The 13,170-nt window shown below is 39.9% G+C and overlaps 1 protein-coding gene and 1 non-coding gene across 18 annotated transcripts in view; one reads left to right on the forward strand and one right to left on the reverse strand.

Moving 5' to 3' along the window:
- The window catches only part of Kif1b (kinesin family member 1B), a 145,295-nt gene that overhangs the window by 41,246 nt on the left and 90,879 nt on the right, over nt 1-13,170 (forward strand). For all 17 annotated transcript variants that reach the window (XM_004863617.3, XM_004863616.3, XM_021243464.2 and 14 more), the window contains exons 3-9: nt 1,982-2,058; nt 3,518-3,697; nt 5,729-5,794; nt 7,977-8,155; nt 8,718-8,829; nt 12,269-12,346; nt 12,962-13,027. In XM_004863617.3, coding sequence (XP_004863674.2) covers nt 1,982-2,058; nt 3,518-3,697; nt 5,729-5,794; nt 7,977-8,155; nt 8,718-8,829; nt 12,269-12,346; nt 12,962-13,027 — 758 coding nt within the window. The remainder of the gene's footprint in view (nt 1-1,981; nt 2,059-3,517; nt 3,698-5,728; nt 5,795-7,976; nt 8,156-8,717; nt 8,830-12,268; nt 12,347-12,961; nt 13,028-13,170) is intronic.
- On the reverse strand, nt 555-660 carry LOC147827382 (U6 spliceosomal RNA). The gene has a single exon (XR_015452592.1). It is a non-coding gene; the product is annotated as a U6 spliceosomal RNA (small nuclear RNA).

Consider the following 13,170-nt stretch of genomic DNA (forward strand, 5'->3'; position numbering starts at 1 on the left):
ATTTTTTTATTAGAAACTATTTTGTATATTTAAGGTAATATGTGTCTTACTATCTGCTAGCCTCAAATTTGCTGTGTTGCTAAACTGGCCTCAAACTTGTGATCTTACTGCCTCAGCCTCCTGAGTGCTGAGACTAGAGGTGTGTCCCACCATGTCTGGCTAAAAAGAATTTTAAACAATGCTTGTGGTTTAATTTTAGGAGGGTGGCCATATACACATAAACATGCACATACATGTGCATCAGATACGCATAAAATGCCACTCCCTTTTGCCTTGGCACCCTTGGCATAGAGGGTGAGCACTAAATGGTGATGTCTTGGCTAACTAGGAGTGTGTGCTCTGGGGCCTAACACTCCTGGTGCAGATCCTGGACCTGCCTCTAGCCAGCTCTGTAACCATGGGTGACTTACTTAGCCTCTCTTCATCTGTCCATTGGGGAAAGGAAAACATCTGCCTGTGTGTAGCTGAAAGGGTTAACAAACAGAAAGTGTTATGGTTCAGAGTCACTGCTGCCTGAATATAGTATTGCTGTTATTTAAATCTTTCTTTCTTTTTTTTATATGGAATGCTTCATGAATTTGCGCGTCATCCTTGCTCAGGGGCTGTGGTAATCTTCTTGTATCATTCCAATTTTAGTGTATGTGCTGCTGAAGCAAGCATTGTTACTGAGCTCTTGTGTGTTGTACCTTTTGGTTAGAAGTGCACTTCTTTGCTTAGGTTACCATTTGTGTGTTGGAGATGTTCCTTCTAGAACCATGCCTCCCTGTCACATGCTTATGTGCAGTGTGAGCCTTATTAATACTCTTGTCAGCATTTGAGGTTGGAACATAAGTGTGTGGCCTTACCCAGTGGAATCTAGCGGGAGAGTTAAGCACCATAGCAACTGTTGCTATTTGTGTCCTGAGCAGCAGCTGCCTGAGACAGATTTATTTTTTAATCCTGATCTCACTGATTGCCTGGGATGGGGCCCTGCTGTAGAGAAGTTGATTGGTTCAGATATCCACTGTAGGAGATTTCATGACCACAGGTTATAAAGATTCTGTTCCACATGAAATATGAGGAGCTAAAGCTTTGTGTGAGGGAGAAAGGAAGAGATTAAGCTTTCACATTCACAGTGGTTCCCTGAAGTGTAGTGTGGCTGGATTGATTATATGAGAAATCACTTTTATTATGGGCAGGGAGACTTCATGCTCTTCAGTCAAAAAGTAATTCTACTGTTTATAACATTCTCCAGATGATTTAGTAGTCTGTGCTTCCACTGTATGAACATACGTACACATATGCACACATACATGTATTTGTGAAATAACTTATATATTTGTTGTTGTCAGCTGTGGATTTCAGAAATAAGACTGTAATGAATACTTCATTACCAAATGCTTTTCTGAAGTAGACAACAAGATCTTTAGAAAGAATTTGTTTCCAGTTGTGGTTGGATTAATGGAGTACTGGATGTCATTGAAATATTTCAAGTCTTATGAAATGCCTTGAAATAGTAACACGGTCCATTTCCAAATTTTGACTGCTAACATACCTAGGGCAGATAAATTCTCAGTTGCGGAAATTTTTTTTTTTGTACCAGGATTGAACTCGGGACCTTGCTGTTGCAGAATATTTACTGAGACTTTGCTGTATACCAGGCTCTGTTCTCAATGTCGGAAACACACAGTGAATGTTGTTGGTCTGATTTTTGTTTTCAAGTTCCCTGTGTACTTTAAATTTCCTCTTAAAAATGTGATACTTACAGTGTTTTGGGGTTTTTTTGTTTTGTTTTGCTGCCAGGGATCGAACTCAGGACCTTGAGTTTGGGAGGCAGGAGGCTGAACCACTGAGCTAAATCCCCAGCCCAATACTTAAGTTTTTGATTGTTTTATTGAGATTCAGTGGTATGAATATCCTGATTGGATATTTATTTTGAGTATGCATATGACATCATGTTGAATTAAAGAACTTAATGGAATGAAACATTTTCATTTTCCAGGTATTATTAACCCAAAGAACCCTAAGGAAGCACCGAAGTCCTTCAGCTTCGACTACTCCTACTGGTCTCACACCTCGGTGAGTCTCCTGAGCCACTTTCCCTTTCTATTTTGTCTTTTCCCTTAGGTGAACAGATTCAGTTGATGCTTTGCAGGTGTAGTCCAGCATCAGTTGACTTTTTGATACAGTGAATACTGTCTGAAGAATAAATTGTTCTTTTTATTTTTGGGGGGGTTTTATTGAGACTGGGTCTCATTATGTACCCTATGCTGGCCTTGAACTCGTGTGATCCTCTTGCCTCAGCCTCCCCCAAGTGCTAGAACTACAGGCATGCGTCACCACGCCTGTCCAGAATAAAGCATTCTTTTTATTTTTTGGTACCTGGGATTGAACTTGGGACCTTGAGCTTGCAAGGCAGGCAGTGGAACCACTGAGCTAAATCCCCGGCCCAGAATAAAGTATTCTTAATAAAATATTTTGGTTGATGGAAAAATTTATGTATAACATACACATACATATAAAAGTGATCTTTGTTAAACTAAATCAATACTGAACCTAATTTAGCCTCATTAGACATCTCTTGAGGATTTATTTAGAAATATCTTAGGATTCTCATTACTGTACTTACAGATCCTAGAAAGTGCCGAATTTAAAAACCTGTTCAGTGTATTATTAATTTTAAGTTAAAATTTGAGAGAATGGAAGGCTAGGAAGATTGGAATGAGCACAGTTAATTTTAAAAATTGTAACAGAAGGCCGGGGATTTAGCTCAGTGATTCCACCGCCTGCCTCGCAAGTGCAAGGTCCTGAGTTCGATCCCCAGTACTGAAAAAAAAAATTGTAACAGGAGAATGTGGCCTCTGAACATTCTGGAAGAGCCTCAGAGTCTCAGGGGAAACAGGAGCTTGACAGCACCTAGGAAGAGGTGGGAGGGCTCCTCCCATGTGTCCTCAGTGCAGAGCCCCAGGCTCCCTGACCTCGGGCAGAATTTGCCTCTGTGCCATCCATCTCTTTGTTACACACTTCGCTTTCATCTTCCCTGTTTTGTGTTGAGAAGTAAAAGATGTATCAACCTGTTGGCAAAGCCTAATTGCCAGGGAAGAGTCTGTGGCAGGAAGTGGAATATTTGGAGAGGGAAAGAGAAGGGTGCTCTGGTTGGAGCTCCCTGGCTAGAAGAGTGACGTGAGGCTGTAGAAAGTGGATGTGTCTCGCCAGCTAGTTATGGAGCTGTTTCTGGTTATGGATGACTTACTGTACGTGCGCGTGTGCACGCACCCCTGGGTGGTATGTGTGCAGCGAAAATTTGTGTAAGGGGTACTTTAAAAATGTACAGTACAGTTTAGGCGACTTCTGATTTGAAACATTTTTATTTATTATGGAAGAAATTGAAAAGTATAGAAAAGAATTTGAATAAAATGCCTTTTATTTTCCTTTTTTTTTGGTACTGGGGAATGAACTCAGGACCTTTCACTCGCAAGGCAGGCAGCAGAACCACTGAGCTAAATCCCGGGCCCTATTTTCCTTTTAATCTTTACAGCCTGAAGATCCCTGCTTTGCATCTCAAAACCAAGTGTACAATGACATTGGGAAGGAAATGCTCTTACATGCCTTTGAGGGCTATAACGTCTGTATTTTTGCCTACGGGCAGACTGGTGCTGGGAAATCTTACACAATGATGGGTAAACAGGAAGAAAGCCAGGCTGGCATCATTCCACAGGTAAAAAGTAATTACTTTTTGTCTTAAATTGCTTTAACAAGTATTTTTATTTGGCAAACATGTATTTGGGCACTAAGATGTGCAAGGCACAAAGGTGACGACCTCTGTCCCTTTCCCTCACAGGAGCTTAGGTGACATGGAAGAGATTGACATGCACACGTGCCTGTCTGTAAAGGTGGAAGAATGAATGTTTCATGAAGATTTTGCTGTGCCCTCAGTGCCACGTTATTTTATCCTTTGATGAGTGGCACCAGCTCCCTCTAACCCCAAGCCAGGATCTCATGTGTGCCAGGCATCTGCTCAAAACCACATGGACAGTGCAGTCTCAGCCTCCTGCCTCAGCCTCCCGAGGGCTGGGATTTCAGGCATGTGCCACCACAGCCTGCTTGGACCTCCATTTTATAGACAAGAAAATAAAGGCACAGGGAGGTCATGATCAGCTGCTCAATTAAGGGATAGTGCCACGATCCAAATGAAGGCAATGTAGTTCTGGAGACTTTGCTTTTGCCTCTGTATGATATTTCTTTAGCAGTAACATAATTGTTTATGGCAGGTTATGCTTAAGCTAAATGTTTTATTACATTTAGACTTTAGCTTTTCTGTTCTTTTACTTTACTTTTTTTTTTTTTTTTTGAGATAGGGTTTTGGTGTGTAGTTCAAGCTGGCCTTGAACTCACTGTGTAGCCCAGGCTGGCCTCAAACTCAGAGAGATCCTCCTGCCTGAGCCTCCCAAGTGTTGGAATTATAGGCATGCACCACCATGCCCAGCTAGCTTTTCCTTTCTTTATTACTGGAGTTCTTTTGGTTTTGTTTTTGTTTTCTTTGAGACATGGTTTCACTATGTAGTTCAGGCTCCCTTCAACTCACTGTGCAGCCCAAGCTGGCCTTGATCTCATGGCAACCCTCCTTCCTGCCTTAGCTTCCCAAGTGTTGGGATCGCAGGTATGCACCACTGTGCCCAGCTTTTATTGGAGTTCTTGTTAATTACATATGTACCTCTTTTCTGATAGAATTTTAGAGTACTTCATTTGAATACAAAAGCAATTAAAAAAAATATTATTTAGAAATTACTACTTGTAATAAATTTTAAATTCTATTTAGATTTCTAGAGAATCACATATAATTTATTTTCAAAATGTATATTGCCTTAATGTATGCTCATCATTATAATGAGTGAGTGCCTTCATATGAAAGGTGTAGCAAACAAAAACTCGGAATTTTTACTATTTTTATTAAAATATCACATATTTTAAATAAGACATTCAAAGAATAGAGAGGATGAAATTTGTAGTTTTCCTAACCTAGAAAAATTGTTTCCTGTTGAAATGCCAACCATGTAGTAGAGAAGCATTTCACATTAGGGTAGGAGTTGTGTGATAATGATAAAAAGAAAGGGTTTTTTTTTTGTTTTTTTTTTGGTACTGGAGATCAAACTCAGGACCTAGCGCTTGTGAGGCAGGCGGTGGCACCACTGAGCTAAATCTCCAGCCCTAAAAAGAAAGTTTTATACAATCAAAATTCTTGAATATACCTTTCATTTATCTCCATGGTAGTATAAGTTCTGTCTCAGTATGTATCTGTGTTTGTAATGAATACCCTGACTATGGAGTAAATTGTCTCTTACTTCAGTAACACATGTGTGCAAATACCATTTAATAATACTTGTATTGTTATGGCAGTACTGACAGTAGGGTCCCGGTTACTCAAGTACAGTATGAAGAGTAGAATTCATGTAGATTCAGTGTGCTGCTGATAGAACTCTGGAAGAGGCACATTTCCCACTTCTCTGAATGTGGCTTTCTTCCTGAGGAAACGATATTGAGGCTCTCTTGATGAGTGAGAATAGAGCTTAGGTAAGAAGAGTGTATTCACAGTTTTTACATTTCATTTAGAACAATAATCACACCTTGAGGTTATGACATGCATCTCCGGAGGAAGAGAACTGGGTCTCGCCAGTTCCTGTAGTGCTGCGGATGACACAGTGGTTCTCTGATTTGGGCTTTTGTGCTTTCTCTCATTCTGCTTCCCTAGTTGTGTGAAGAGCTCTTTGAGAAGATCAATGACAACTGTAATGAAGAGATGTCTTACTCTGTAGAGGTGAGTTCCCTTGGTGTGAAGCCTGGGTCTCTGTTCTGTCCTCAGCGTCACTGCTCGTTGGGTCCCACTAATTACCGCTGTAGATCGCTGAACCACCCCCTCAATTTTGTACTTTTAGAATGTTTCTAAGTTTTGATTATAATGAATAATGCTGGATTTAAGTTTCTGATCACAATTCTATTTCTTTTCAACTACTACTTTTTATGTATCTTGGTTGTTAAATAATACATTTGAATTGCCAAAAGGCCTTTTAGAGAGGCTGTAACTAGGTTTTAATTCCACTAGGAGGTGTATAAGCACCCATTGTGCCCTTGCCAACATTTAGTATTTTCATTTTTTAGTCTTTGCTAATTTGGTGTAATTTCTCTTATTTGAATTTGAATTTGATTATTAGTGTGGTCGACTATCTTGTAAATTGTATAGATGCCTATTTACACTTTAGATCACAGTTGTTTTTATTCACTTGTATGAAGTCTTCCTCTTTAATAATAGACAAATGAGTTGAACCCTCTTTGTCTCACACTTGTGTGAAGAGGGACAAATTTTCCAAGCAGGTGGGCATGTGCCCTCCTGTCTCCTAGGGATTCAGAATTGTATGTACAAGTTTAAGTAGTAAGAATAATTGAAAGTATCTTGCTTTTTAGGGTGACTTGCTACCAGAAACAATACTTGTTGTTCTGTTTTAGTCTCATAGTGAATCAATTACTTAATTTTCAGGGTTCTTTTTTTTTGGTACTGGAGATTGAACTCAGAACCTTGCGCTTGTGGGCAGGTGGCGGAACCAGTGAACTAAATCCCCAGCTTAGGGTTCTTAATTTTTTAACTGATTTTTTTTTTTAAAAGAGACAGAAAAAAAGGAAATGGAAATGGAGACAAGGTTCCATTTCAGATATTCTGAAAATGTGAGTATAGAATGTAAAGTTGAAAATTGTGGGAGTTTATATTGTAGCCTGAATAGCTCAGTGGTACAGAAGGATCTGATTCATGGAAAGGATCATAATGTGGCCTGCTGTAGTGAATGTATCCCAGTTCCCAGCCTTGTGTACTTAGAAGTCTGATTTTATGAGACATCAGGACAAAACCCTCCTTCAAAGGCAGACTCTTGAGTGAAGCACATTTGGCTGTTATGAGACCAGCATGTTAGTTTGTTACCTTCCCATGAGGAGTACCTATTTCCTAAACTCAAAACTCAAATTTGCAAGAGTCTTGTGTTATCTTCTGGAGACAGACCTATGTTGGAACCCTGATGGTTGTTTGGTGAACATGGAATGACAGAGGGGGGAGTTGATTAAATAAATGAAATGTTCATTAAGAAATGATGACTTGATATATTCATTATCATGAGGGATCATCATGTCCTGCTGATGGAGCAATTTGTGAAGCAATTATCTGAGATTTCCTTCTTCAGGCCACTGTGGCTGATCCACCCTCACCACTCCTGGTGCATACATTGTCTGTGGTGACAGTGTGATCAGTCTAAAGAATTAGAGTTACCAGTCTTTTGTCTTCTCTGTGCTGAAATACTGACACTGTTCTTGGGCTTTAACTCTGATGGAAGTCTTATTTCCAAGTGCTTGGGGTAATCTCACTTTAAACCTCAATTACTGGTAATAGTATTCATAAAAAAAAACTATTGATGACTAATATTGCTTCTAAAATATCTTTTCTGCTGAATACAAGTAGCAACCACTTTGTGCCTGAGACAACCTGATGATGTCCTTTTTCCTCCTGAGAAAGTCAGAAGGCTGGTTCTGACCTATGCAAGGTGATAACCTGTTTGTGCTATTAGTAGCATAAATGGGCCTAGCACTATGGCACATTGCTTCATCAATCTTGCTGATCTCTCATAACACACCTTTCTGTAAAAGTATTTTTGGGGCCAGGGTTTTAGCTCAGTGGTTTCACTGCCTGCTATGCAAGCGCAAAGACCCAAGTTTGATCCCCGGTACCAAAAAAAAAAAAAAGTTTTTTGGTCATTTTTTGTTAGGTTTTATTGATATAGGGTCATGCTACACTCCAGGGTGGCCTCAAACTCCCAGTCCTCCTGCTTCAGCCCACTAGAGTGCTAGAATTAAAAGATGTACACCTCTGTGCCCAGCATTTATAAATGTTTTTTAGAAATTTTTACTGCACATGATTTCTTTTTTCCAAGTCCTCTACTTCACTGTAATAATGTTTCTAGGTGAGCTACATGGAAATTTACTGTGAGAGAGTGCGAGATTTGCTGAACCCCAAAAACAAGGGTAACTTACGTGTACGTGAACACCCGCTTCTTGGCCCCTATGTGGAAGACCTGTCGAAGCTGGCAGTGACTTCTTACACTGACATCGCTGACCTCATGGACGCTGGGAACAAAGCCAGGTATGGTAAGAAACAGGCTAATGGTGGAGGTCTTTGGCTCATTTTTGAGGCCCTTTGTTCCCACTTGAGGGATTGAGGCCACATTAAAGCTGTGAACGTTGCTTTCATTGTGGACTCCTCTGATCCTGTGTCTGTGCTGGAGAGCTGCAGGTTTTAACATATTAAGTCTTATGAAAACAAGGTACTGCTGAAACAGGCTAGAACTTCAAGTTTTACTCTTGGGGTTTATCAGGTCATAGTAAAATGTTAGTCACTGTGTCTCTATGACTCTGTGGTAGCAATTGATTCTGGAATAAATGAGCACCTAATAAAGAATCGAAATTAAATGCTCCAGTGGTTTCCAAAGGGATAGCTGAGGTATGAGCAGTGATTCCGATGAGGGCCCTTGAAGTTGGAGGTTACCTTGACAGGCTCCCACATCAGGCAGCATTGTGTGAGTCTCAGTCTGTGAATAAGTTTAAGGCTGTTGCTTGTGATTGTTATGCTTATAATGTGGAGCCTGCTGTCCATTTTAACTCATGTAAGAATTCCATTGTCCCGTGTCCCCTTTCTGTTTATTTAGGACAGTGGCAGCTACCAACATGAATGAAACAAGTAGTCGTTCCCATGCTGTGTTTACCATTGTTTTCACCCAGAAGAAACATGACTCAGAGACGAACCTCTCCACTGAGAAGGTAGGGGAACTTCGACCTCTGGGCTTGTGTTGTGAAGATGGGATTTTGGTACTGGGGATCGAACTCGGGTCCTTTTTGCTTGTGAGGCAGGCAGCAGAACCACTGAGCTAAATCCCTGGTCCTACTCTCCATTTTTTGAAATGGAGGAGAATTGCTCTTTCACCTAATGGAGGGTACTGTTGTATAACTTATGCTTACCATTTTTCTTCCACGCTATACCAGTTTTCAGCATGGGTTCATTTACTTAATGGTGGAGATTGAACTCAGGTACTTAAGCGTGGTAGGCAAGTGCTTTGCCACTGAGCTACACCCTAGCCTCAGCTTGGGTGCTTAAATGAAATTACAAGGTAGAAAATACTGCATTTTTTTCCTCCCAGTATTGGGGATTGAACTCAGGCAAGCATGGTGCCAGTGAGCTACATTCCTGGCTCAAGATAGAAAATACAGTTAAGAAAAAACAGTCTTTTTTTTTTTAAAAAAATGACTTTTGGATCTCATAAACTCTATGCAAGACAGTTAAGCAGTTGTGGAGAGAAACACCTTCATTTTCTTCTGGAGTGGACCATAGTAATGTTAGTTGATGATGTTACTATGGGGTTAAATGTTTATGTGACTGATTAGGCAGGCACAGTATGTTTTGTTCTTTAATTTCATGATAATTCTGGTGTTCTTCAAATACCCGTGCTTGTTAATTTCTCATTTTGTGTAGTAGTTAAATATTGTAGACGTTGGAATCAGACTGCTTGCTTTTTTTTTTTTTTTACTCTTTTTTGGTACCGGGGATCAAACTTAGGACCTTGCGCTTTTGAGGCAGGTGCTGGAACCACTGAGCTAAATCCCTGGCCCCAGACTGCTTGCTTTGAATCCTCTTTTCAGCTGTATTATTTTGGGCAAATTATGTAACCTCTGTGTGCCTCGGTTTCCCTGTCTGTAACCCCTTTATAGTGGTGTTCAAAGGTAAATATAGGTAAAGTGCATATAATAGTGTTTGGCACAGAGTAGCCATGCAGTAAATGTTAATTTTATTATTGTTAATAATGAAAACAATGTTGAGTTCTATTCTGCCTACATTTCAAAGTGGCATGTAACTAGATTCTTAAATCTGAATTTAGATGTGTTGTACTGGCAGCTATATAGGATCCTTTTCTTTCTTTTTTTTTGGTACTGGGGATTGAACTCAGGACCTTGTGCTTGAGAGGCAGGCGAGGCACCACTGAGCTAAATCCCTGGCCCTTAGGATCCTTTTCATTATAAAATGAGTACTTTATGATACCACTGTCACTAAAAATTAGAATTATCTTTTACTTGGTGACTTTTTTGTTTAAAATTATTTATGTATGTATGTATGTATGTATGTATGTATGTATGTATGTATTTATTGGTACCGGGGATCGAACTCGGGTCTTTGCGCTTGTGCAGCAGGCAGCGAAGTTTAAAATTAGTTTTTAAAATACACTCTTTCGTATAGGTGATCAAATAACTTGTTCTGCCAGAGGTAGAAATATTGATGCTACTTGGTAGTATTTATCTGAATGCCACCAAGGAGCATTTTGTGTGAAAGTATTTTTTAATAATGTTAGATGTACAAAATTAACGATGTTAATCCCCAAACCATAGCTTCCTTGCTTGCTTTTTGTGGTGGTGATGTTGGAGGTTGAACCCAGAGCGTGTGAGTGAACATTCCACCATGAGCTACACCCTCAGTCCAATAGCTCTTATAATCCATTTTAGATACTTGAGTCTCAACTTCTCTGAAACAACTTTATTGAGGTATACAGTTAACTACAGTATCCATGTTTAAAATGTAAAATTTGATCAGTTTTGACATACATTCGTATATGTGAAACTAGTTGCACCATCTAGCTCATGAGAATTTCTGTGACCCCAAAAAGTTTTCTCATGCCCCTTTGCAATGTGTCCCTGTCCCTTCTTCCACCCCATCCTAGGAAATTCCTGATCCACCTTTTGTCGCTATAGATTACTTTACATTTTCTAGTAACATACAGTATGCAGTATTTTGCCTTTTGCTTAGCATAATTTTGAGATTCATCTCTTTTGTTGTATGTATCAATAGTTTGTACTTTTCATTACTAACAGATATTCCATTACATAGATACAGTGCAGTTTATTAAATCATCTTTTGATGGGTTTTTAAAACTACTTCTATTTGTTGAATACTATAAATGAAACTGCTACAAACATTTGTGTACAGGTCTCTGTATGGAGATTTAAAAAATTTCTCTTGGTGACTGCCTAGGAGTGGGATGAATGATTCTTAACGGTAGATGGATGTTTAGCTTTGTAAGAAGCTGCTAATTGTACATTGTTATATTCCCACCAGCAGTATATGAGAGTTCCTGTTGCTTGCTGCTTCATTTTTAATATGCCATTAAATAATGGGCTGATAAATTTTAGATATTTTCATGACACACTGTAGTAAAATGTCATGTTTATCCTAAAGTTAAGAATTAGTCAATTTTCTAATGTAGAGAAATACCTGAGGCTGGTTAACTTGAAAAGAACCAACTTGCTTTGGTAGTTCCAGCACCTAGGAGGCTGAGGGAGGAGGATCTCAAGTTTGAGCCTAGCCAAGGCAATTTAGTGACTTAGCAAGACTGTCTCAAAGTAAGAAATAAAAAAAGAGATGGAGATGTAACTTAGCGTGAATCCTTTGGGTTCAATCCCCAGACCTCCCCAAAAAAGTTTTTTGGTCATAGTTCTAGAGGTGACATCAGGGACATGGCATGAGCATCAGCTTGGCTCTGCTGAGACCTTATGGCAGATGGCATCACAATGGCAGTAGCATGTGTGGTAGGGAGATCACATCACCAGACAGGAAGTCAGAGAAGCTGTCAGGGGCCAGCCTTGTCCTTTTAGAACAGCCCTCTCGAGAACCAGCTCAGGGATCCTGTGAGAATTGTGCACCCATTTCCCTAAGGACCCTTCCCCCGGCGGGGCCCATCTCTCAAAGCTCCCACTGCTTCTCAACATCACTGTACTGGGGACCAAGCTTCCTGTGTATGAACCTTTGGGGGACAAAGTCACATCCAGACCACTGCAAGTGACTTCTTTTGAACCAAAATAATTACCATAAATACTCTGCACCCCCCCCCCTTTTTTTTTGGTGCAGGGGATTGAACTCGGGTCCTTACGCTTGCGAGGCAGGTGGTGGAACCACTGAGCTAAATCCCCAGCCCTCCCCCTCCCCGCTTTGATGCTAGGGCTGAAACTCAAGACCTTGCACTACACCACTGACCTATCCCCCCCAGGCCTTTGCATGCATGCCCTTTAAGCTGATGATGATATGTCTTGTTTTTGTCTTCATGAACCATATTTGAGAACTTTTCATATATTTAGTCCTCTTCATATTGTAATCTTTAACAAAATTCCCTGCCCTTGCTGGCTTTTTAATTGTCCCTATGTTACTATTCTTTACCAGGTCAGTAAAATCAGCTTGGTGGATCTAGCAGGAAGTGAACGCGCTGATTCAACTGGTGCCAAAGGAACTCGATTAAAGGTATTTATTTTACCAAATAAGCTGCCTAGTCAATCAGTGTTCTGCAACATGGGCCAAATCCAGTCCACCACCTGATTTTATGGATGAAATTTTATTGACATATAGCTAAAATCATTAGTTTGTGTTATCAGTGCTCTACAGTGGCAGAGTTGTGAGCGATCATATGATCCACAAAACCTAATTTTTAATTTTTTTGCATAAAAATTTACAAAATAGGGAAGGCTTCGTGGTTAGGATGAGAACTGAACTACATTTTGAGAAAAGAGGCAAAATTTGCCTAGGTGGAAGTAGAAGACCTTAAAGGGAATAGGGTACCCAAGATCCAGATATGAGAAAAACATGAAGTTTGGTGGAGATACGTTTAACACAAATAGCAGTTTCATGTGGGAAGAAGGCTGCATCTGTAAGGTTTTAGAGAACAACATCTTGGAGGCTGGTATGTCGTCCGAACAGGTTGACAAATGAAAAGAGGAAAGATTGGGGACTGAAGGCAGTTTTTAGAACTTGTGATCATAAACAAATATGCTATCATATGACAGATTACTGTACATTTTATTCTCTATATGAATGAGAAATTACTCAATATAATTCTTTCATGTTTGGTGTTTATTTTAGGAAGGAGCAAACATTAATAAGTCCCTTACAACACTGGGCAAAGTCATTTCAGCCTTGGCAGAAGTGGTAAGTTATACTTCATTACAAGCAGCATTTGTCTGGTCAACAAATACACTTGGTGATAGTTTATGCTTGCTAATGAAGGCTGTCCTGTTTTGCCCTTTCTCCTCTTAGAGCTATCCAGATTAGATAGTGAGTATAACATAGTT

This window comes from Heterocephalus glaber, unplaced genomic scaffold (genome assembly GCF_053883595.1).
Source record: "Heterocephalus glaber isolate CG9 unplaced genomic scaffold, H.glaber_assembly_v1.0 deba00001447, whole genome shotgun sequence".
Taxonomy (NCBI): Eukaryota; Metazoa; Chordata; class Mammalia; order Rodentia; family Bathyergidae; genus Heterocephalus; species Heterocephalus glaber.